Source organism: Thunnus albacares, chromosome 2 (assembly GCF_914725855.1).
Source record: "Thunnus albacares chromosome 2, fThuAlb1.1, whole genome shotgun sequence".
Classification (NCBI taxonomy): domain Eukaryota; kingdom Metazoa; phylum Chordata; class Actinopteri; order Scombriformes; family Scombridae; genus Thunnus; species Thunnus albacares.
Window position 1 is genome coordinate 33,771,280 of NC_058107.1, and position 22,306 is coordinate 33,793,585.

Sequence of the window (22,306 nt, forward strand, 5' to 3'; positions counted from 1 at the left end):
AACCATGTCACTTCCGGGCCCGAGACACCAGCATCGTCAGACAGGTGATTAGACAACGTTTGGAAACCGAAACTGCAGGGAGAAGCTGTGACGACTTTTAATGGGATGGCTTGATACAGTTATAGACAGTCACATTAAGAGGTGAGCGAATTTATAAACTCTAACTCTAAACTATAGATTTAAATAAAGTCGCCGGCTGGTTACCGTTAGCCTCCATTCATTGAGCTGCTGTCTTCTCTGGTGAACTTGTCAAAAAAGCACGACAGTTAGCACGACATTTTAACTGGCCACGTCGTTTTTGTAAAATTCAGAATTTAGCAAATAAACTACGTGGCCTCTCATAGTCATAGCGAGCTATGAAAGTTACAGCCGTTAACAGGTTGCTTTGCCAAAATCTTGATTTAAAAAAACAGAAGAAGTAACGTTAGTTAGCTGAGTGAATCTGTTTCTAGCTTTACATTTCTGAGCCGGTTAGCTGAATAAAAAGCAACTGTAGCTCTTTTTGCTCCAGTTTGTGCCTCTCGCATAACGTTTAGCATACACCTTAAAGGACAGGTTCACAGTTTTTTCAAGTCTGTCTTAAAACAACAGCCAGGTGTCCAAATGAATACTGAAATATGGTCTGCTGTAATCATACATCCTGTTCATACTGACCATTAGAAGATCCCTTCATAATGCACTTATAATGTAAGTGATGAGGGACAAAATCCACAGTCCTCCTTCTGTGCAAAAACAAATTTAAAAGTTTATCTGAAGCTGATATGAAGCTTCAGCCTCCAAATGGGTCAAATCAAGTGGATATCTTTCGACGTTACAGTCTCTTTAGTGCCAGTCCCTGTTTTTGTCACTATACTTCCACCGCAGCTTAACAGGGAAACATAAAGAGATAATTTTATGCTAAAAAGATTGTAAATGTGTCAGATATCCACTTTATATGACTAACTCAGACTGCTGAAGCCTCATTAAAGCTTCACATCAACTTTTAAATGACTGTGTGGACACACTGCGGATTTTGGCCTCCATCACTTACACTGAAAGCACATTTGAAGGGGGAGGAATGATTACATAGGAAAAACTCTTTCACTGTTCAAATGGACACCTGACAGACTTCAAAAACTGAACCTGTCTTTTAACCATACATTTTTTCTTAAAGAGAATTAACTGGTGATAAAGATAATAAACACAGAAGGTCTTTTAAAAAACATACAGTTGTCTTGAGGTATTTCCAGAATCCTCACAGACTCTTCTAAACATCTGGATGAAGTTATAGTCTGTCCACTGAGCAATAAAAAACAATTTTTAACCCCAACGTTGTTAAAAGATGGTTAGAAGAGTTTTTGAGGATTCTGAAAACACTGTCAGACCTTCTGTATTTTTCCAAACATTGCAGGTTAATTATCTTTAAGAGAAACTGAGACTTCTTAGACCGGAATGTAAAGTATGCAAATAGCCTACATGAGAGGCACAAACTGGGGCTAGTTGACACGTGTCAACTATCGTCAGGAGGGAAAAGAATGTGACGAGCAACTGTTGTTCACATCTTTTCTAGATATTTTAAATGAAATGTTCTTAATAGTTTTTCTTTTTCACATGTTGTAGCTGAACATAACAGCAACATCTGTACAATACAACAGAGTTTTGGATAACAATACACTCATTTACTAGTTTATTAGATCCACCTAACCAAGTAAAATGTCCAGTTTTTGTTGAAACTTTAAAATAAGTGTTGATACAACTTGGAGGAACAAAGAAAGTATAAAGTAAGTAAGTAGTAAAAGTAATAAAAAGTAAGTATAAATGAGTAAAGCAGTGGTGAGGCAGCCAACATTTAGTCCAACTGGTGGTGAGATGTCGCTGTTGGGTAGATTTGGTTTTTCAAAGACGCTAGCAAACAAATACAGTACATAAAATAAGCACAGCGGAAATGTCAGATAGGTCAGACCACTGTGTTTAACTATATATCTTTAAACCCTACAGTTATGGCTGCAAATGATGACACAAATAAACAAGTTTGCTGATTTCACATATCTCTGCAGTTCAAATCAACTGCCAGTTGTCTACCTTGAAGCGACGGTTGTTGTTAGTGTGACATGACGGTGATTCGGTCTATTTTAAATGTCTTTTTGTTGCAATGACTCGTCAGAAATAATCTGAGAAGGAGACGCCATGGCCTGTGCTCGAGTGCCCCTGGATGAGCAGCAGGTGACCGAGCCTGGCCCGCTGGGAAAAGAGCGCACACTGCCCGCACTGGTGAGTCAGCTCTCCTCGTGTCGATACGGAGACGTACCAACACATCAGCCAGTCTGCGGTGCTCCAGGAATAGCCTGAGTTACCTCTCATGAGGAGCAGTTTATTAAACTCAAACCCTGTGCTTTTTTTAACACGCTAGCACCCGGACAGGAAGGAGGAGCGCTATTTTGTGCCTTATAAGCCCCTGCCAGAGGATAGCACTCCTGCTGAGGTGGAGGAGTTTTTGGAGCATGCGAAATTTATCACGGAGGACCTGGAGTGGCTGCTCGCACTGCCTCATGATAAGTTTTGGTGTCAGGTGAGGGACTGTGGACGTGTCTTTTTTTCCTCTCTTTTCATTCAGCAACATCAGTCTGTAGATTCAGTGGCTGTGAGCCTCTTTCTCAAGGTCTTTCCCTCCTCTGCTGTGGTCCATCTTTTCCACCAGGTGGTGTTCGATGAGTCCCTGCAGAGATGCTTAGACTCGTATCTGCATCACGCTCCTCGCGGCCTCGACCTCGCCGCCCTGCCCTCCTCCCCGGCGGTGGCTGAAATGCAGCGCTCCGTCCACAGGATGGTCTTCTTGACCTTCCTAAGGATGGCGACGCACAAAGAATCAAAGGTAGGATGAGAAACCGGATAGAGGAGGCGGATGCTTGGGATTTTTCTGTATTTTCCAGTAATAGTATCGTCACTGCTGATGCACATGATCACCTGTTGCATCGTGTGTTTGCCTCTCTTCCCTCAGGAGAACTTCCTCACCCCGGCTGTGTTTGGAGAAATTATCTACGACAACTTTCTTTTTGACATTCCCAAAATTTTGGATCTTTGCATGTTATTTGGAAAAGGCAACAGCCAGCTGCTGCATAAGATGATAGGTAGGCTGTTTCTTTAAATCTTATCAATTATTCTTGTCACTATATGGTATCGTGATGAGAAATGTCTCCATTAGGTTAAAATATGAAGTGAAAACTCTTTGTTAACTTTAATAATGATGTCTTTGTTTTTCTTTTTTTTTTTTTTAGAGAACATCTTTACCCAGCAGCCATCATATTATAGCGACCTGGATGAGACGGTACCCACTGTGTTAGAGGTGAGATTAGATTTTTAAAATACAGCTGTGTGTGTTTCTATGAAGGGGAAATGAAATGTTAGACTAGTAAAAAAGAATGTTAAAGTTTAAGGCTACAACAAGAATATTATTTTCATAATGAACTGAGTGTTGAGTCAATGAAATGTTAAAACAATTGTGAAAAAATGGCATTTCCAATTTCTCAGAGGCTACATTAATGTCTTCAATGTGCTTGTTTTGTCCAACTAACAGTCTAAAACCTTCATATATTTAAGTAACATATTAAGTCATAAAGGAAAACAGCAAATCATCATATTTTAATAACTGTAATCAGAGAATGTTTGGCTTATTTGCTTGAAAAATGACTGAAACAATGACTTGATTATCAAAATAGTTGCCCATTAATTTCCTTTAGATCAATTAATCTACTGATCGTTGCAGCTTTTCCTAAAATTGAACTTGAGATATTCCAGACACAAAAACAATATACTGTTAAGATTCAGTAAAAATGTCTAATCAACATGTCCGTCTTCTTCCTTTCACTCTCTCTTTTTCTTCTCCATCACCTTCAGGTGTTTGACACTATCCTGGACAGATGTGGTCTCCAGTGTGAAGGAGCCACCGCCATGGAACCGATGAAGCTTAACGCACACAAACAGCCCACTGCCATGACCATGAGCCAGCAGGTCAGACACTCACATCAACCACATATTCACCACATGTCACACTAACGGATAATATCTAGTGCTGATGTGTTGCCGCTAAGACGGTCGTGAATATTTAATCTGTTGTTGAAGCATGGAAACATTTTCTTTGTAAACAAATAAAGTGGATTTTGATAAATCCTAATTCAGTTTGGATTAGAGCTGCAATGACTAATCAATTAATAGATTAATAGAATAAATCTACAACTATATTTGATAATCAAATAATCATTTTTGTAATTTTTTCAAAGCAAATAGACCAAATATGCTGATTCTTTGAAGCTTTTCTTTGTCATTCATAATAGTAAAGTGAATATTTTGGGGGTTTTGGACTATTGATCAGGTCAAACAAGACATTTGGAGATGTCACTGTAAATGATTGGTTTATCATTTTAATGTGCAGGAAATAGGACCAGATAAAGTAACATCCTGGGTTTCGGAGTAAACAGGGACAGGTTATAGGGTCAAAGGTCACATGTAGGTTTGGGCTTTTGCCTTCCTGTGTCCATGGAAGATGTGGCTGTTATCTAGCATACATATGTATGTAAATATATACCTCATGGCTGTTTGCCATCGGCTGTAATCATATAAACTGATACAATCACAGATCATTTCTCTGTTCTTTCTGACACTATAACAGAGTAGATTTGCTCTTTGTTCGGTGAGAGGAACTAGCAGATTAATTGATTATGAAAATAGTTGTTAGTTGCATCCCTAATTTGGATTGATAGTAGAAAGCCTTAATGGACTGCACAGCTTGATAATATGTGTTTGTTTTCTTGTTTTAGGAACTTGTAGATATTATTTTGTACCTGTGTGACTCGACAACCACCATCCATGCCTTCCTGGACATCTTCCCTGCTGCCTGCTCCAGCTTCCACTCCCACAGCTTCCTCGACAGGTACCTGATTCCCATCCAACTGCATCACAACTTACTTTCAGCGTTTCCTTCACTGAAGGGTTTCTTCATTGTTATATTTTCCCTCTTGGCAGATTGACCTCGTTTTATGAGACCGCTGTGCCTGACCTTGAGAAGGCCTTGAGGAAGAGAAACTTTGATGATAAAGGGTGAGCGTCTGTTTCAGGGATTTAATGCAGGAAAAAAAAGAGGATTGAGACCAGAATATATGAATAATATATTCATAACAATCTTCCAAACCCTCCTTTCAGTGTTCAGGAGGACGCGTGGAAGAGATTATCACACTCCTGTCGGAAGATGGTGGAGACGGCTCACCTGGTGCTGCACCACACCTGCCTACAGCCGATCCTGGAGGGGTGAGACGTCCAAACCCTCAACATGTAGCTTAGCGATATTAGCATGTAGCGATCTATTCTGACACACACACACACACACACACACACACACACACACACACACACACACACACACATACAATAATGCTACTGCTGTTTGTTGTCTTGCAGCGGAGAAAACATGCAAACATTTGCAGAGGAGCTACTTCAACATTTCACATCTTTTTTACCAGAGAAAAGGTAAGAGATCACAGGTACCCCTTTTAATCTGAGAAATGGTTTATTATAGTCACATCAAATGTCCCCCAGTCTGTGTCTTTAAGGTAAATTGTACTCACTGAGGATTTGTTGTGAAACAGGTTTGTATTTAGATTGATCAAGTTGACTGCCAGCGTCTGTTTAATTATGTTGGCAGAGTCGTTGTTTAATTATTGTTTATTGTTTAAGCAGAGGAGCCAAACCGGCTGCATCGCACACACACATTAACACATTTAGATTATAAATGTTTTACTTTCAGCATTTGGCACTCAGAAAACGCTGATGGGAATAAAATGAAAAGTAAGCCAGTGATAGAATGTGAAGTTTTCTGTTTGACACGCTTTAATTTAAGTTTTGATATTTGTCTTTTAGGTTCTTGTCAGACTACGATGAGCAGTTCCCCATCGCGGACGACATCAGCCTCCTACATCAGGCCCTGCCTGTCATGTATCCTCATCAGCTTTACAAATGTGTCTAGACAATAACATAATGCTTAAAATATGTACATCTGTTTACTAATGTAAAATGATATTTCAGTGTTGACGACACATTTCTAAAGATCCACAGACATATAGATTTGTGTTTCTGTACTAGACCTTTAAATTCCAACTTTACTTCAGTATGTGTAGACGTTAATTGACCAATTGTCAATTAATGTTGTGCTGGTGAGAAGACAAACAATATCAATTAAATATTTATTTCAACTAGCAGGAACAAATATAGTCGACAACCAGTTGTGGTGGAGAGAAGTCCGAGATGGAAGAGAACTTTGTTGCTTTTAATCGTAGGAAGTAAAAAACTTGCAAATAGTACAGGAGCATGATGTCATGCACAGTAATAACTTTTAGTGTTAGTTATTTACATTTATATTTATTCATTCGGTTGATGCTTTTTTCCAAAGAGACTTACAAGTGAGGTGCGATCCAAGCCACAGTAGATAAAGGAGAATAAGACATTTTTTTTACGAGAGCCTGAAAATTAAGCGAGTGTTTCAGTCGGTTCCTTCCTTAACCGCCTGTTTCCTTCAGCGATGAGACCAGGACGTCCTACCTGCTCCAGGGGGTCGAGAGTGCCTGGGACAGCGTCGGGCGACGGAAACCGCAGAGTCAGATTCAGCTGAGAACGTCCTCGTCCTCATTTGTAGCCAATCAGGGAGCAGTGGGCGGTGCTTCCGCCGCTTCCTCTTCAGCCAGCTTTAACCCTCAAGAGGTCCGAGAACCAGGAGAAGGAGGAGAGAGTCTGAGAGGAGCGGAGGCCATGCTGGATGTTTCCCGAAAAGGAAATAACGTAAGTCTTTTCATTATTGATTATTGTTTATTTAACAGCTCATCAGCACCACAGATGATGTCATAAACTTGCTTGTTTAAAACATACATTGAGCTAAACTTCTCTGTAGAGCTGCGATCATTAGTTCATTAATGGGTTAGTTGCCAACTATTGAACTAAACTATTTTGATAATTTATTAATCGTTTTGAAAGAAATAAGAAATAAACGTCCAAATTCTCTGATTCAAGCTTCTTAAATGTAAATATTTTCTGGCTTTTCTAGCTCTATGACAATTAACAGAATATTTTAGGGTTGTGGACCCCGTGGGCTTTGTGAAACAGTGATTGACAATTTTACCATTTTCTAACATTTATAGACCAAACAACTAATTGATTGATGGATTAATTGCTGTTAGTTGCAGCCCTACTTCTCTTACAGGGAAATGCCAAATAAAAATTCCTTTTTTTAGTTACACAAAGGTAATTAAGAATTCTTTACATAAAATGTAAAAAATATATTAAAACATTTAAAAGACAATGAGAAGAAAAAAAAGATAAACAATAAATATTCCTAACTTAATTGTAATAAAAATGGCAGATGTGTGTGTGAAGTATTGGAGGAAGGTTTGAAAAGAGATGCATGAGTTCGACTCATCCAGTTCAAAGTGAATCATTACTGAACTAATGTTACATGTCAGTGTTGCCTCTGTGTGATGGATGTTAAGTATCGGACAGCAAACATGCTCACCTCTTTTTAACTTGTACATGTCTAAATTACTTTTTTTTTTTTTTTGGAACATTTTTTGCAGCTTGTCTTTTATTTATGACAGACAGATAGAGGTGGATTACGAACTGTAGCTGCTCTGATGAACTTTTTTATGAACAGAAAACTTACAAATGATTGACAGTGATTCAGGATTTTCAGTTTATGACCCGATGCCCACAAGATTTTCTGGAACGGGAGAACTTTGTGTGTTTGTGGTCACAGTGAAAAGACTTAACTTGAAGAATCAGAAATTTACTTCTCCGCCTGCCTTTAAGCCGCGTCTGGATGCATCGACTTCCTTACTGCAGCTGGAAAAAAATATATTACGATAGAAGTGACTCTGATGAAAAGTTTAGTAGAGTTTTCTTGCACAACTTCACCTTCTTCCAAATAGGATGGAGAACGAAAAAAAGTCTGTAGAGATCAAAACTCCAACAACACTTGATTTGAAATGTGTTGGTTTTCGTTATACTACAGGTGTTGCTGGAGTTTTCACCTCTAGTGAAAAGTTAAACAAGATTCTGGGGACAATGTTTAAGTGTTCTGGATGAACTCTGAACCCCAACAAAGACTTTAAAACATCACTGACTTTCTTGAATTTGACCCTGTTCTATAAAGATTGTGAATAACTCTTGTTTCTTTTTTGTGGAGTGTGTAGGAAGATCTAGTTTTTTATGCACTGGATGTAAATATTTCAAATTGAAATAACATTTTAAAGTGTCAAAAAGCGGAAGAGATGTATAAGAATAATTGTGCTTTATGATAAAAGTCTGGATTGCAAAGTAGCTACAAAATTTTGGATTAAATCAACTTTGTATCAGAATACTTTATGAATGAAAACTGTGTATGATGCTCATAAAAACAAGTCTATAGAGGATCATACTAAACATGCAGAAACCTAAGAAATAAGATTCAACATGTACAAAACATTACCAAGTGACCTGATCTCACTTCATTGTGTGTTTTAGGGAGCGGTTTGTCCGGTGAGCGGGGCGGAGCTGGAGTCTCTGCTGTCGTGTATCAGGGACCTGCTGCCTGATTTGGGAGAAGGCTTCCTGCTGGCCTGCCTGCAGGAGTACGACTACAACTCTGAGCTGGTCATCAACAACATCCTGGAGGACCGGTTGGCCCCGAACCTGGACAAACTGGACCGAGCCATGCCGAGGTAATGCCGCACACTGACGCTGGGATACACTGGGTTTACATATGAAGCTTATATATGTTTTCTGTGTGTTTGACCTCGCTCCTCTCTTGTCTTCTCAGGCCTGTGAAGGAGGAGATTTCAAGCGTTCTGAGCAAAAGATCCAACGTGTTTGACGACGACGAGTTTGACATCTTCCGCAGGGATCAGGTGGACATGTCTCGCATCTGGAAGGGCAGGAGGTAAAAGCACATCGGAGACGCTCGCTGATAAAAGATTAAAAAAGATCTGGACACCTTTTATATCCTTCCAGTTGCACAAACTGACTGATAATTTGAACAAACTAATTTTCTAGTGACAAAACTGAGGTTTTACCTGATTTATGTGCTTTAAAAATCCTGTTCCATTAAAGCCAAGTCAGAATTTACTGCCTCTCTCTGCAACGCTGCCGTTAAAAACTCAGATTTAAACAATTTCCAACTCATATTTAAGAGCTGAGACTGCGTTAGGTGACGTGTAACCTTGCCGTGTTTTCTTCCTCCTGCAGGAAAGGTGAGAGCGCTCGAGAGCTGCTGGACGACAAGCAGCACATAGCGGAGCAGAAAGCCCGTTACCAGGCCTACGAGACGGTGGTGGACGAGGTCGTCATCGAGCCCGGTGAATCCGCCGCCAGCTACGGCCTGGACGACTACGACGACGAGTACGACGACACCTACGACATGAACCAAGTGGGAGCCAACGACCTGGACGGAGACAGTCTGCTGAACAGAAGGTGAATCTGTTGTTCTCAGGTTTTGATCACAGTGAAGTATAAAATGTTTAATAAGTTGCTCTGGTAGTGGACGCGTCGTTCATTCAGTGTGTGTCTGTTTGTCTCGCAGACCTTTTACAGTCCCTCAGGTACTAAGAAAAGGAAACAAACACGAGGATGTGGACGAAGGTGAAGACGAGGATGAGGAAGAAGAAAGTGTACAGGTAATGAAATCACATCAATCTTTTTTTTTTAAACCATTTTTTACAGCTAAGAGAGACTTTTTACTGAATATTAACCTGAAATTTATCCCATTGTTGTAATTGACTCCTAAAGGATAAACAGGAATTACGCTGTATTTTACAGATCCTTTAATTTTATACCAATTTCCAAGTTGTCTGAGTAATTTGCAGAAGCTTAATGGTTCATTTTTAGGATGTTTTACGGAGAGGCTGCTGAATATGTCACAAATTCTAAGAAAAAAAACAGAAAAAAGTGTTGAGTTGGTCTAATTCTAGTTCATCATATTGGGGTTCATCTGTAGTTATTAATCTGCAAAAAATAGAAAATACGTAATTTTCAGTAGCATATTAAGTTTTTTCAATAATTTCATAAAAGTAGCTGCTTTGTAACTTTTACTTCTTGGGACATTTCTTTGAAAGGGTTAATTGTAATTTGGTAAAATACTGGAAATGTTCTCATTATAGTTTTTAAGCTACAACCTAATATGCTAATATGTAGTTTGACACACTACACAAAACCACACACTGAAAACACAATATTTTCTCAGTTAAAGAATTATTAAGAGTCTAATTTATTAAGACTTTTTGCAGATTAACAACTATGTATGAATCCAGATATAATGAATCAGCACTCTCCAACTAGACCAACTTCACACTTTTCTTTTGTTTCTTCTTCTCTTTGTAAAATGTCCTAAAAATTAACTGTTAAATAACTGCAAATTAATCTGAAAATTGGTATAAAATTAAAAGGATCAGTAACATAAATCAGTAGCATTTATCCATGTAGCTTAAATTAAAAGCTCCTTCTTCTAGCACACTGGTGCAAAGTGCTGAATAGAAAGTGACATTTTTATTTTAATGACATTAAATTGAATTTAACTGGTAATTATGTGAAGAACTAGCAGAATTACTGAAGATAAGAAATGATAAAAAAAACATCTTAATCACATTTCTAGTATCACTGCCAGTCAACACGTTTGTTATCAAAAGGTGCCATCTCATATGTAGAGATAAAATACATTTGCCAAATTTATTTTTAGTGCAGAATAATTTGTTTGCTGGATGAATTCCAGTCAACATAATTTTCCTAAATGTTTATGTCGTCTTGTGAAATGAAACTACTAATTGTGTCATATCTCTATAAAACACTATATCTGCACGTTTTCTTTTGTTAAGTTGTTTTCTTTCCTTGTGTGAAGATTGTCAAACGGTGTGATGACATGTTGAACCCTTTTTCTATTTCAGAACAACGTAAACAGAGACCAGTTTGTGCAGGACCCGGCTCTGCTGAGGGAGAGGGCTGAAGCTAGAAGAGCCGCCATGCAGCAGAGGAAAGGGTAAAGACTGATTTATCAAATCATAAAAGATGAATGAATTTAGGGGTTTCTACCTGGTTCTCAAAGTTGAATTTAACACTTTTTAAGACTGGTTGATACCCTGTTATTATCATTTGTGATGGAAACACAACATAGGTTTGGCATGATCAGTTTGACTCCTTCCTTTTTTTTTTTTTTTTTTTAAATATTAATCTGTGTTTTTGTCATTCAGAAAAAATTGTAACTTTGTGTTAAATTTTCCTTCATCCTTCTCTCCCAGCATCCGGCCGGAGCGTCCCAGCAACGTTGTGGGCCGGGCCAAAGGTCAAGGACAAACGTTGGAGACATTCCTGGACCGACGCAAGAAAGAGGCCAACAAGAGCCGCGGCGCCAACCACAACCGCCGCACCATGGCCGACCGCAAGAGGAACAAAGGGATGATCCCTTCCTGACCTGCGTGACGGCCCGCTGCTCGAACCAAACTACGGAGTAGGAGGGAAAGAAGAACTGGCCCTGAAGTCATAAAGAGGGAAAAAGCACCCGAAGGTTTTGGTGAAGAGTTGCGTTAGTTTACTGACTGTCTTTTAGAAAGGTGACATTTTTGGCTTTTTGTGATGAGAAGTTGCCGAGCAGCTTGGTGGACTGATTGAGACCCAGAACATCTGCTTTTAGCTTTTGAGCCTAAAGGATGTTCAATTCTTTGGCCCAAATCATTTTCTTTTTATTGAAAAAAAAAAAACAAACCAAAGTTCAGAGTGTGAGCCAGGGACTGACGACAAAGAATAAGACCTTCTTTCTTTTTTTTTTTTTTGCCAAGTAACAAATCAGTTTATTGTTATTAAGATCCAGAGTGATCGATTGAAGTTTCTTTGACATCATTATCATCTTCAAATAAACAACATAGGAATAAAAAGGAAGAATTATCCAAGTGTTTTTTGGAGAAAGTGGTTCCTTCTGTAGCTGGAAGAACAAATTACTGACCTGGTGATCAAGTCTGGACGTCAGCGGCAGAGCGGCCTGCGTGTGTGAAAAAGCCGCTCGCATGTTAACGTTTTAAATGCATGCAAGTGATGTCATCCATCCGCTTCACGCCACCGCCGCCGCCGCCGCCGCTGTCCAGTATCCGCTAAAACTAAAGTCTAGTAAAAAAAAAAAAAAGAAATCCGCTCTGTGACCCATCATCATCATTATGAAGCTTTTGTGTTTTTGGAAGCACGTGCAGTAGAGGAGCCTCCTACATGTCGCCACGCGCACACACACACACTATTTTCTATGGAGAAGACAGATCTATCGGAGCATTTTGTAACAAAACAAAGAGAAAAAAAAGCACATGTAATTGCTTTTTTGGAGTTGACATTGCAAAGAAAAAAAAACATCAAATAAATACATTAATACTATGTTTTTGACATCCTTCGAGTTTGAGTCATCACTGACGAAACGCTACGATCACTTTTTTTTCTTTTGTCATAGTCAGGATTGACTTCATGATTACACTTATTTTCCTCTGTTATTTTTTGTGATTTGACAAAAAAGGGCTGCAAATTTTGCACGGAGTCACATTTGGTTTTCACTTGAATGATAAAGCCGGCAAAGTTTTTCTTATCGTCAACAAATCCCATAAAAAGACCCGAAAGAAACAATGAATCGATCCGAATAACGACTAACGAGCTACATTTCATTACCAAACACACACACTGTAGTTTATTTTGAATAAATACTCACTAGAGCCCAAAACGTGGATTCATCTGCCGCTTAAAATAGCCTCAGACAAATCTACTGTTTCCTCCTGTTAGCTTGCTCAGCTGTTATGGGAAATTAACGAGGCTTTTCAAAATAAATGTCTATATTTGTGAGCTGTTGTGAGCTCAGTAGGAACCAGCGAACTAACTAACTGTTGGTTTTGGTCTTTCCGTGGGATTTGTTGACAGTAAGAATAGAAATTAACACCAACTTTGCACTTGAACTGTAGTTTTTAACTGTATGGAAACACACAGTTTGAATGCAACTTTCTGCAAATACGTCAAAAACGTCAACATACACAAATCTTGAATGAAAAGAAGAACTGAAGTTAGGACGTTATTAGAGTTAACTGCATCTGTCACATGACCTGCTGTCAGGACAGTTCTCATCTGAGATTTATAAAGCAAAATTATTCTCAGTGGATGAGGCTGATTTTCTATATTTTTCTTACCGATCTCATGTTTGGATCCAAACAATGAATTGATCTACTTACAAGTATTGTGTGTGTGTGTATCCAAAGTCTGATATGTCTTATTCCTCTGTGCCGTAAACCTCCGTTGTCGTCTAAAAACTGTTAAAAACACGTCAATGAGCTGCACTGAAAACATGATCGCTGTCTTTGCAGCCGTTTCTAAACAAACTAACGTGACCAAACTCTTCATAATGAAGGAACTCGTCACCCAGTGCAGCAGTTTGACTCATTGATGTGTTTTTAATAGTTTCTGCACAACAGCAGAGGTCTACTGCAACATCTGTAAGTAGGATCAGTTGATAGTTTGACTCCGCACATGTTGACGATAAGACAAATTTAGAAAAGTGCAGCCTCTCATCCTTTAACTTCTTCATACAGACCTTCTAAATGTGAGGAAGCCAACTGAGCAGTGACCTTTTGAATCCTCTACAGCTCTATCACTAAGCATTTAAAACAGTGCAACTAAACGAGCTCCTGTAAGATACAAAGCTGTGATGTTAAAGTAGAATTGAAGAACTGTGTTGTGTAGTTTGGGTTTCCATCACTCTGCAGTGAAGTCATAAGGCATGTTGGAAACACTTTTTCCACATCTGGTGCCAACAGTTAACTTCTGGACTACGACTACGAGACCTCTACGACTAACATTTAATGCAAAGTTTCAACACTAGATGAAATCAGTCTTAGTTCGTCCACTTTATAAGTTGCTTATTGACATCATTTGGACCTAAAGTGAACATTGACGAGTCGATCGACACGTCCGCGTTTACAATTACTCCGTCAGCTTATCCGGGTTTTACGGAGCAGAAGGTGCGTCCGAAGCCGTAACACAAACACCCTCATGAGTCACGACGTCACATACGAATATTTCCACAGTTGTACAGTAACATGATCCCAGGAAGAAGTACTGTTCACACACACACACACAACAGTACCTGCTAAAGTACTTCATAGTATTGTGTTAATACTACCACCTAGTGTCCGTGAGACCCGCTGAAGGTCAGAGGTCAGAATCCGACCGGCTCCGCAGTCCTGACGGCCGGTCGGCTGCTGTGAGAAGTTTTATATATGCTCCCACGATCCATCGCTGGAAGGAGGAAGCGACGAGGTCAGTTTAAAAAAAAAAAACAAAACAAAAAAAAAAAAAAGGGCTACTGGAGTGTCACAGAAGACGAGATGTGATTCCCAGAGGTGAGGTGACCGTTAACTGTCCTTACAGACGCTGCCTGAGGAAGAAAAAGAGATTTTAATCCAGAGCTGAAACCATCAGTGAGTCATTAGATCAGCTGATCAACAGAAAACTGTTTTGATGATCGATTTATTAGTTTTCTTTAAGCCAAAATTATCTGGTTCCAGCTTCTCGTTTAGAAATTTGCTGGATTTCTTTTGGTTTTTAGCTGTTGGTTTAACAAAAAAGCAATCTGAATGTGTCAAAATGGGTTCTGGAAGATTTTAATGTGTTTTTTTTTTTTTTTTTTTTTTACTATTTTTTGACCTTTTATCGACTGGTGGATTATTCGGGGAAAAAAACAGATTAATTGATATAATATATGGCCCAGATAAAATTAAGACTTTTACTTGGTTAAATTAAAGGATAAAAGGAAAAGAAACAGGTGGTTTACTACAGAAGTACAAACTTTACAGTTGATGTATGATTTTTAAAAAAAAAGACAGTGAAAAGTGAAGCATATAAAACTGACGACACATTAAAGTTCAACATACAAATATGACACATTTATACTGTTTGGGAAACAATGCTGCTGCTTGTATTTGGTTTCCTTTGATCTCAACGTTTCAAATGACTCATAATTTGTACAATAAAACCATTTTTGGTTTTGGTCTTTATGGGAGTTCATAATAAAAATTAAAAAGATGAATATCAGTGAGGAATCTCCTTCTGGTCCTGTGATGAAGGTTTGTTTTTAAATATACATGCATGGAAACGGAAAAACAAGTTATTGGTAAAACTTTACTGTAAGGCCCCGATTTAGCGTTTATAAGAAGTATATAAACATTTCATAACACTATCATGTAGTTTTAAGCAGATATAAGTGTTTATGAATCTTTAACTCCTGCTTAGAGCATCTGTAACTATAAACAGATAATGAAATATAGTAAAATACAGTTTAAATAATGTAAAATATGTCTTCATAGAAGTTATAACTGCTAACAAATGCTGGACATTAATAAACACATTAATATCTGCTTACATCTACTTTATGGTGTATCATTTATTGTTTATATACTGCTTATAAATACAAGAATACTGCTACAGTCAAACATGAAGAGACAGATGTGATGTGACTCACTGAGGATGCTGCGTTTGCACAGAGGACAGGTGTGCTGCAGCAGCAGCCAGGGATCCACGCAGTCTCTGTGATACTCATGGAGACACGGCAGCACCCGCAAACACTGAGGACAAAATATTAACATTTACCTCACTGCAGGGTCACCGTCTGACATGAATCAACCGTTAGTCGATTGACAAAAAAATAATCTGCAACTATTTAGATAATTTAGATTGTTTTTGTCATTTTTTAAGGGAAAAAAAGCTAAATGCCTGCTGGTTGCCATGGCTCTAAGAAATTATTATTTATTATAATAATTAATTGAGGAAATAATCTGCAGATTAATCGATAATTAAAACAGTTGCAGCTCTAATCTGTAATGCATGAGTGGGTGTGTTTTGCTACACTCTGACTCGGCTGACCTGGTTGTTGTTGAACGGCTCCAGACACACGGCGCAGTTGTCTGTTTCTACCGGCTGGGACGGATCACACCAGGGTTTGGGCTGACGGTACGTTTTGGTCTTCAGGGACGACATTCTCTTCAGGACGTCCTGTTTAGGAAGCAACTGAAGAGATACGACACAGCAGAACATCACAAGTGAAGAATTATCTATAATTTAAATTAAGGGGAGCGACATTAAGGACTTTTTATTGTTGTCTGTCTGGATATTTTTTCTAATATGTACATGTATGTATTTATGTATTAAGACTGAATAATAAGGTCGCTCAGTAGAAAATGTATTGGAAACTCTTTCGATAATCAAATAATTGAGTCATTTTTTCAAGTGAAAATGTCAAACGTTTGCTGGTTCCAGCTTCTCCAGGTTGTGGATTTACTGCTTTTCTCTGTGTCTGTGAGTCTAAAAGGGCTGTGCAGTAATAGAAAAAACATGTTTTTTCAATGTCTGACTCATTGTGCTGCTCTATTTTTAGAGTTTTACAACATAACTTTTTGAGTTTCATGACGCTACTATGAAGCTTAATCGTCCACTTTGTCTTCAAACCTTCTGTCCACAACTTATTTGTTAACTCTGCTCTGAAGCAACATTATATCACAGTTACAGAGAGTAAAATATTCAGTTCAACTTGACTATTTAGCATTTTGACTTGTGTTTGACTGAAGTCTGTCTGCAAAACATGAATTTATGATCTACAGAGTACATGAAGATGCGAAAAACAAAAATATTTTCTAACTAATACATCTGGGAAATTAATGTATTAATAACATTGTACAAAAAAATAGCAGAAAAACATTAATTACACAAGTGTCCACATCTGGCTCTGCTTAGAAAGACAACACAACAAGCTGAGTTCATTTACCAGCAGTTTACCTCTAAGTCGTCGTTCAGCTGGTGGTCCTGGTACTGCCAGCGGGCCTGAACGATGACGCCGGTGCTGAGGATCAGAGCCACCAGGAGGACGGTGTCCCACAGCTGCTGCAGGTACTTCTAGAGACACACAGAGAGGGGCGACATGTAAACATCTGCTTCCTTTCACGTTTCATAAAAAACAACACGACTCAGGAAATGATTCTAGTAACAGACAGGAAAGTTAAATGGATGGGACTTTTCTGATTTATAGAGAACCTGAGAATTCATCTTCTTTATATACTTAAGAATAAAATGTCTGTAAATCCAAGTAGCCAATCAGGAGAGGAGAGGTCATTCCCTGGAGGATAAGAAAGTACGTGACTCTCTGTGTTGGTTTAAACTCCTTCTGGACCCATTTACAGCAGCTTTAAAGAAAAACAAACTAAAGAGTCTGATGATGTTGATCGTTCTGCTCCCCCCTACCTGGACCTGAGAGTTGGTCTCTCCCGTGCAGATGACCCCCTGCCACTCTCCGTAGCGTCCGCCTCTCGATCGCCCGCAGCTGGACCACAGCGTGAGCGTGGCTCCCTGCCCGAACACACAGCAGCACGTGCTCACTGTCAGCTCAGCCTGTCATCTGTTCACTCACCACCGGAGGGTGTTAACGACTGAGAAACACACTGTCAGCTCGATTGATTGATTGACTGATTGATTGATTGATTGAGGGGCTCACCAGGTTGTCCTGCAGGATGGTCTTGTATGTGATTTTCGCTGTCGCCTGAAGGCCCCTGTAGAGAGTAAACATCCTCCATCACTACATTTAAATACACCAGAACTAGACAAACTGTATTTTGAGTGTTTTTTTAAATCAGAAATGTGAAGTATCGCTGCATTTGAAAGTACAACTATCATCCACGTTGTCAGTATCTATGACAACATGCGTTTTTTTGTACCTGAGCAGAGCTCCGATCAGCTTGGTGACGTTTTCAGACGTCTGGATCACAATGATGGGCTTCGACAGCACCTGAGACAGATCCATCTACAGACAGACACACACACGTTTAGGTTATAAACACTAACTGGACAAAACGTCTTTAAAATTTAACTCATCGTGCATTTTTAGCCGAGACAATCTCATAATCTGTGCACGGCTGTGGCTCAGAGACGGTTATCCTCTAATCAGAAACTCGGTGGTTGGATCCGTCCTGTCCGCATGTCGGAATGTCCCCGAGCGAGATAAAAACCTCAGATTGCTCCAGATGTTTGCGTCGTAGCTTGATGAGCGTGAACGAGCAGCAGGAAATCTCTTTGGATAAAAGTGCTACATAAATGCAGCCATTTATCTATCGACTCTAGGGCTGTAACTAATGATTAATCTGATAAAATGTTCTGTTTTCATCGATAAAATGCCAGAAAGTTGTAAAAAAAAAAATTACTTGTCATAATTTCCCAAGAGTCAACGGTGACGTCTTTATATGTCTTTGTTTTGTCTGACCAACAGTCCAAAAACCAAAGATATTCAGTTTACTGTTGTATAACAAAGAAATACATAAAATTATCACATTATCACATCAAAACTGCAATTTTTGGGGCATTTTTGCTTAAAAAAAAATACCAAAATGATATATCCGTTATCAAAATAGTTGCATATTAATTATCTATTGACTAATCGTTGCAGCTCTAATAGATTCAAACCAAACTCAATAACAATAAATCTCTTATAATTAGTGAAAATTGCCTTTTGATAGAGCAACTTACGTCCTGCTTGCTTTGAGATTCAGCAAACTCAAACTCAACTGCAAGATCACTCAAAGCTCCTCAAAGGTTATGGATCACTATGATGATTAAAATGGCTCTAAATACAAACTGTTACTGTAAGATTTCATGTTAAATTCGCACATTAAATGTGTGAGTTTTTACCTCTCTGACGGTGTTCTGGTTGAGAGCCAGGATGATCAGCGCAGACGCTCCGAGGACCAAAGCTCGCTTCATCTTGAAGAGAAACGAAAGAATGAAAATGTTTCAGGATTAAACTGTAAAATCAGCTGCTTATTAAAAAGTCACAGAACACCTGCTGGCATGCAGTGACCTCTACAGACTTACTTTATTGACCATCGCATCAGCGAAGGACTCCTGGTTTCCGGTGGAGGCTTTGCTGTCGTCCATCTCCACCGGCACCACCCCGATCCACGGCTCCGGCTCTTTGGTGTCATCCTCCGCTTTGCCTCCGTTCACCTGCGGCTCCTCGTCCCGAACCTGAGGACAGAAAAACCGGCTCATCAGTTGTTTTACAGGGTGGAAAACTTGATATTTTTTGATATCATTTTGAATAAAACACCTGATTCATGACATCCAATCATGCACAAATACAAGCCTGAATTTCTGGTGTATCTGCTGTCATCAACCACAACAATCAAGGTATAAACTATGTTCTGTATCACACTTTTCTCTCCTCATATCTGCAGTTCACCATGATTTTCTGCAGAGATGAAATGTTGCTGTGATTAGGGTGCAACTCACGATTATTTTCATTATTTTTTTTTAATTTATAAAACAATAAAATATGCTGTTATACTTTGTTAGAGCCCGAGGTGACGTGTTCAAATGTCCGATCAACAGTCCGAAATCCAAAGATGTTCACTTCTCTATCATGAATGATTCATAAAAATTGTAAATCCTCACATCTGAGAAGCTGCAGCCTGCAGATGTTTGCCTTTTTTTTCCTTACCACCAATATTTCACAAAAACACAAAGATGAGAGAAAAGTTCTGGAAAATTGATCCAAATGTATCCAGAACTTTGTTTTTTCTTCTTTCCTACAGAAACGATCATTTCAGTCCCTCAGATTTATCTTGTGAGTCTTATAAAGTCCTGAAGATCAAATAATAACAATAAAATGCTGCTTATGCACTGATTCAAATTTCACCTGGTAATATTTCTGTACTTATACTTAAGTAAGATTTTAAATGCAGGACTTTTACTTGTAATTGAGTATTTTTACATTGTGGTATTTCAACTTTTACTGATGTAAAGGTGGTGGAAGAAGCAATCAGATCCATTTACTACAGTAAAAGTACCAATACAGCAATATAAAAATACTCAACTACAAGTAAAAGCCCTGCATGAAAAACCCTACTACAGTTAAAAGTACATAAGTATTATGAGCTTGATGTAGTTAAACTATTGCAGTAAAAGTAGTGGTTTGGTCCCTCTGACTGATATATTATTATATATGACATCATTAGATTATTAATAATGAAGCATCAGTGTTAGAGCAGCATGTTACTGTTGTAGCTGCTGGAGGTGGAGCTAGTTTACACTACTTTATATACAGTTAGCTAGTTTAGTCCAGTGGTTCCCAACCTAGGGGTCGGGCCCCTCCAAAGGGTCACCAGATAAATCTGAGGGGTCATGAGATAATTAATGGGAGAGGAAAGAAGAAAAAACAAAGTTCTGATACACAAATCTGTTTTCAGTTTTTGGACTTTTTCTTTAATCTTTGATTTTTTGGTGAAATATTGGATCATTTGAACATTTATTGAAATAAAATCATGTGAGAAGTTTAGAGGGAAAAATCACTTTTTGGTGGAGCTGTTAACAACTCATAGACATGTGAAATGTGACCCAGACAATGTGTTGTATTTTAAAAGCTTGTTATATTATCCATTGTGTCAAATCTTTATCTGAAAAGTAGCTAAAGCTGTCAAATAAATGTAGTGGAGTAGAAAGTGCAATGTTTCTCTCTGAAATGTTATGCAGTAGAAGTATAAAGTAGCATAAAATGGAAATACTCAAGTAAAGTACAAGTACCTCAAAGTTGTACTTAAGTACAGTACTTGGGTAAAAGGACCTGAATACTTCTTCCACCACTGTTCTTACATAATTTCAACAAATGTTAAATATGTTGTTTTTGAAAACTTTGTGTTGTTCATATTGAGGAAAAACCAGCAGTTAGAGGTCATAACTTTGGCTCTGATTTATTATATTATAGTAACATCTTCGCCATTTAGATTTAACGTATTGATCGAGTATTTAAAATAATCTTAAATTGAAATCCTGGTGCTCCTTTATGTTCCGATATCTCCTAAACTTACTGTTTCTAACGGTCTAAAACAGTCCATCACTGGCACTGGCAAAAATAAATCTAATGTGAGCCACTGACCAGGACCAGCTCTCCCTCAAGGTCTTGTTTGTCCTGGTCCCGGTGCTCGGAGCTCCATCTGCCCGGCCTGGACTCCACCACTTCTCCCTGGAGCAAAGCGCTGACACCGGGCCGCTGCTCCACGAACACCTCCACCAGAGCGACCTGCTCCGCCGCCACCAGCAGCCACGGAGACAGCAGCAGGAGAAGCGGTAGGATTAACCGGAGACAGCACCGGCGGCGAGTTGCAGCCATTGTCCGAACAACAACAGAGAGACAATACAGCTGAAAACTGTCTTAAATACACAAACCTAATCAACTGTCACCCGTCATTTTTGAAGAGCTGCTCGCCTTTTTCGCTCGCCAGTTAGCTTAGACCCCCCGGAGAATGTAAACAAGCGAGGGCAGTTTCCGGTTCTAACCGGAAGAAGTAAGAGGATTACTATCTTGTCTACAAGGCTTCTATCCGATGGAGACTTCTTGACACTTAAATTTTTAATATAACAGAAGTTAAATGTAATAATTGAGTTGTTTTAGCGAACTATATACTATATGAAGCCAAAAACATTTAAACCCAAGCGTAGTTTCTGTGATTATTCCGTTAACGTAAAGGTTTTAACCGTTGAGTTTGTACAACCAAAGATAAACCGCAATACAAGAGAATTGACTCATGTACTTCCTGCTTTGCTTTAAAGCCACGACGACATAGCTACACCTATCTCCACTGCACTGGAAAGATTCAACTTTAGCCAAGATTTTCATTAACCTATCATTTGTTTTTGTTTTTTGTTTTGTTTGTTTTGGTGTATGTAGAGTGTCCTTGGGTCACGAGAAAGGCGTTTAAAATTGGATGTATTATTAGTATTATTTATTATTAGTACCGTATCATACCTTTAGACCGGTATTTCACCTGTTCACACAAGGAGTGATTTGTCTTAACTGTCATTGTGCTATATATAATGTGTGTGAGTAATGGAAAAAAAACAAACAAACAACAACAAAAAAAAAAAACTTGCACCCCGATTCATTTTGCACTTGCGCAGTGCGACGACATCATTTACCCTAGTAATTAGGAAATCCGGTGAGAGCGTGTGAACATTATAGTCTTGAAAAGTACCAGCAGTAGCAGGTGATGGTAATTCGATCACCGAATCCAACTAAAAACCCGTTCTTATTAATTCTTGTTGTATGTGCGCATGTGCGAGTTTGTCAGTTTCAGACCAAAGATCGCCTATTGTCTTTACTTGGAGATGAATCACTTGGTAGTTGAAAAAAAACAAACTCAGTTTGTCTGAATTATATAATAAATTGTGTAAAAGTCTAAGTTTTTCAAATTTAATGTTCGTTTTTGCGGAGAGT

The 22,306-nt window shown here is 38.7% G+C and overlaps 2 protein-coding genes across 2 annotated transcripts; one reads left to right on the top strand and one right to left on the bottom strand.

The window, feature by feature from the left end:
• ascc2 (activating signal cointegrator 1 complex subunit 2) lies at positions 1 to 12,396 on the top strand. The gene is made up of 19 exons (XM_044331743.1): positions 1 to 141; positions 2,144 to 2,250; positions 2,390 to 2,548; positions 2,678 to 2,851; positions 2,978 to 3,107; positions 3,255 to 3,322; positions 3,874 to 3,987; positions 4,794 to 4,906; positions 4,999 to 5,073; positions 5,176 to 5,280; positions 5,431 to 5,499; positions 5,890 to 5,964; positions 6,546 to 6,804; positions 8,518 to 8,714; positions 8,813 to 8,932; positions 9,238 to 9,462; positions 9,572 to 9,665; positions 10,929 to 11,020; positions 11,280 to 12,396. The coding sequence occupies exons 2-19, from the start codon at positions 2,167 to 2,169 to the stop codon at positions 11,449 to 11,451; spliced, it is 2,325 nt and encodes a 774-aa protein (XP_044187678.1). The 5' UTR covers positions 1 to 141; positions 2,144 to 2,166; the 3' UTR covers positions 11,452 to 12,396.
• Positions 12,397 to 13,385: 989 nt separating this feature from the next.
• rnf215 (ring finger protein 215) lies at positions 13,386 to 22,118 on the bottom strand. The gene is made up of 10 exons (XM_044331809.1): positions 20,969 to 22,118; positions 18,910 to 19,062; positions 18,727 to 18,798; positions 17,760 to 17,845; positions 17,540 to 17,594; positions 17,290 to 17,394; positions 16,828 to 16,944; positions 15,919 to 16,062; positions 15,518 to 15,620; positions 13,386 to 14,434 (listed from the first exon to the last, which is right to left on the bottom strand). Exons 1-10 carry the CDS (start codon positions 21,200 to 21,202, stop codon positions 14,412 to 14,414), a joined length of 1,092 nt encoding a protein of 363 aa, XP_044187744.1. The 5' UTR covers positions 21,203 to 22,118; the 3' UTR covers positions 13,386 to 14,411.
• Between the last annotated feature and the right edge of the window lie 188 nt (positions 22,119 to 22,306).

Excerpts from the sequence above, each read along its gene's own strand:
- ascc2 (XM_044331743.1), top strand. The coding sequence starts at position 2,167 with ATGGCCTGTGCTCGAGTGCCCCTGGATGAGCAGCAGGTGACCGAGCCT. Across the intron at positions 5,500-5,889 it reads TCTTTTTTACCAGAGAAAAG|GTTCTTGTCAGACTACGATG; the intron begins GTAAGAGATCAC and ends TTTGTCTTTTAG. Across the intron at positions 9,463-9,571 it reads GACAGTCTGCTGAACAGAAG|ACCTTTTACAGTCCCTCAGG; the intron begins GTGAATCTGTTG and ends TTTGTCTCGCAG.
- rnf215 (XM_044331809.1), bottom strand. The coding sequence starts at position 21,202 with ATGGCTGCAACTCGCCGCCGGTGCTGTCTCCGGTTAATCCTACCGCTT. Across the intron at positions 17,395-17,539 it reads CCATCCTGCAGGACAACCTG|GGAGCCACGCTCACGCTGTG; the intron begins GTGAGCCCCTCA and ends GTGTTCGGGCAG. Across the intron at positions 15,621-15,918 it reads AGCCGTTCAACAACAACCAG|TGTTTGCGGGTGCTGCCGTG; the intron begins GTCAGCCGAGTC and ends TTTTGTCCTCAG.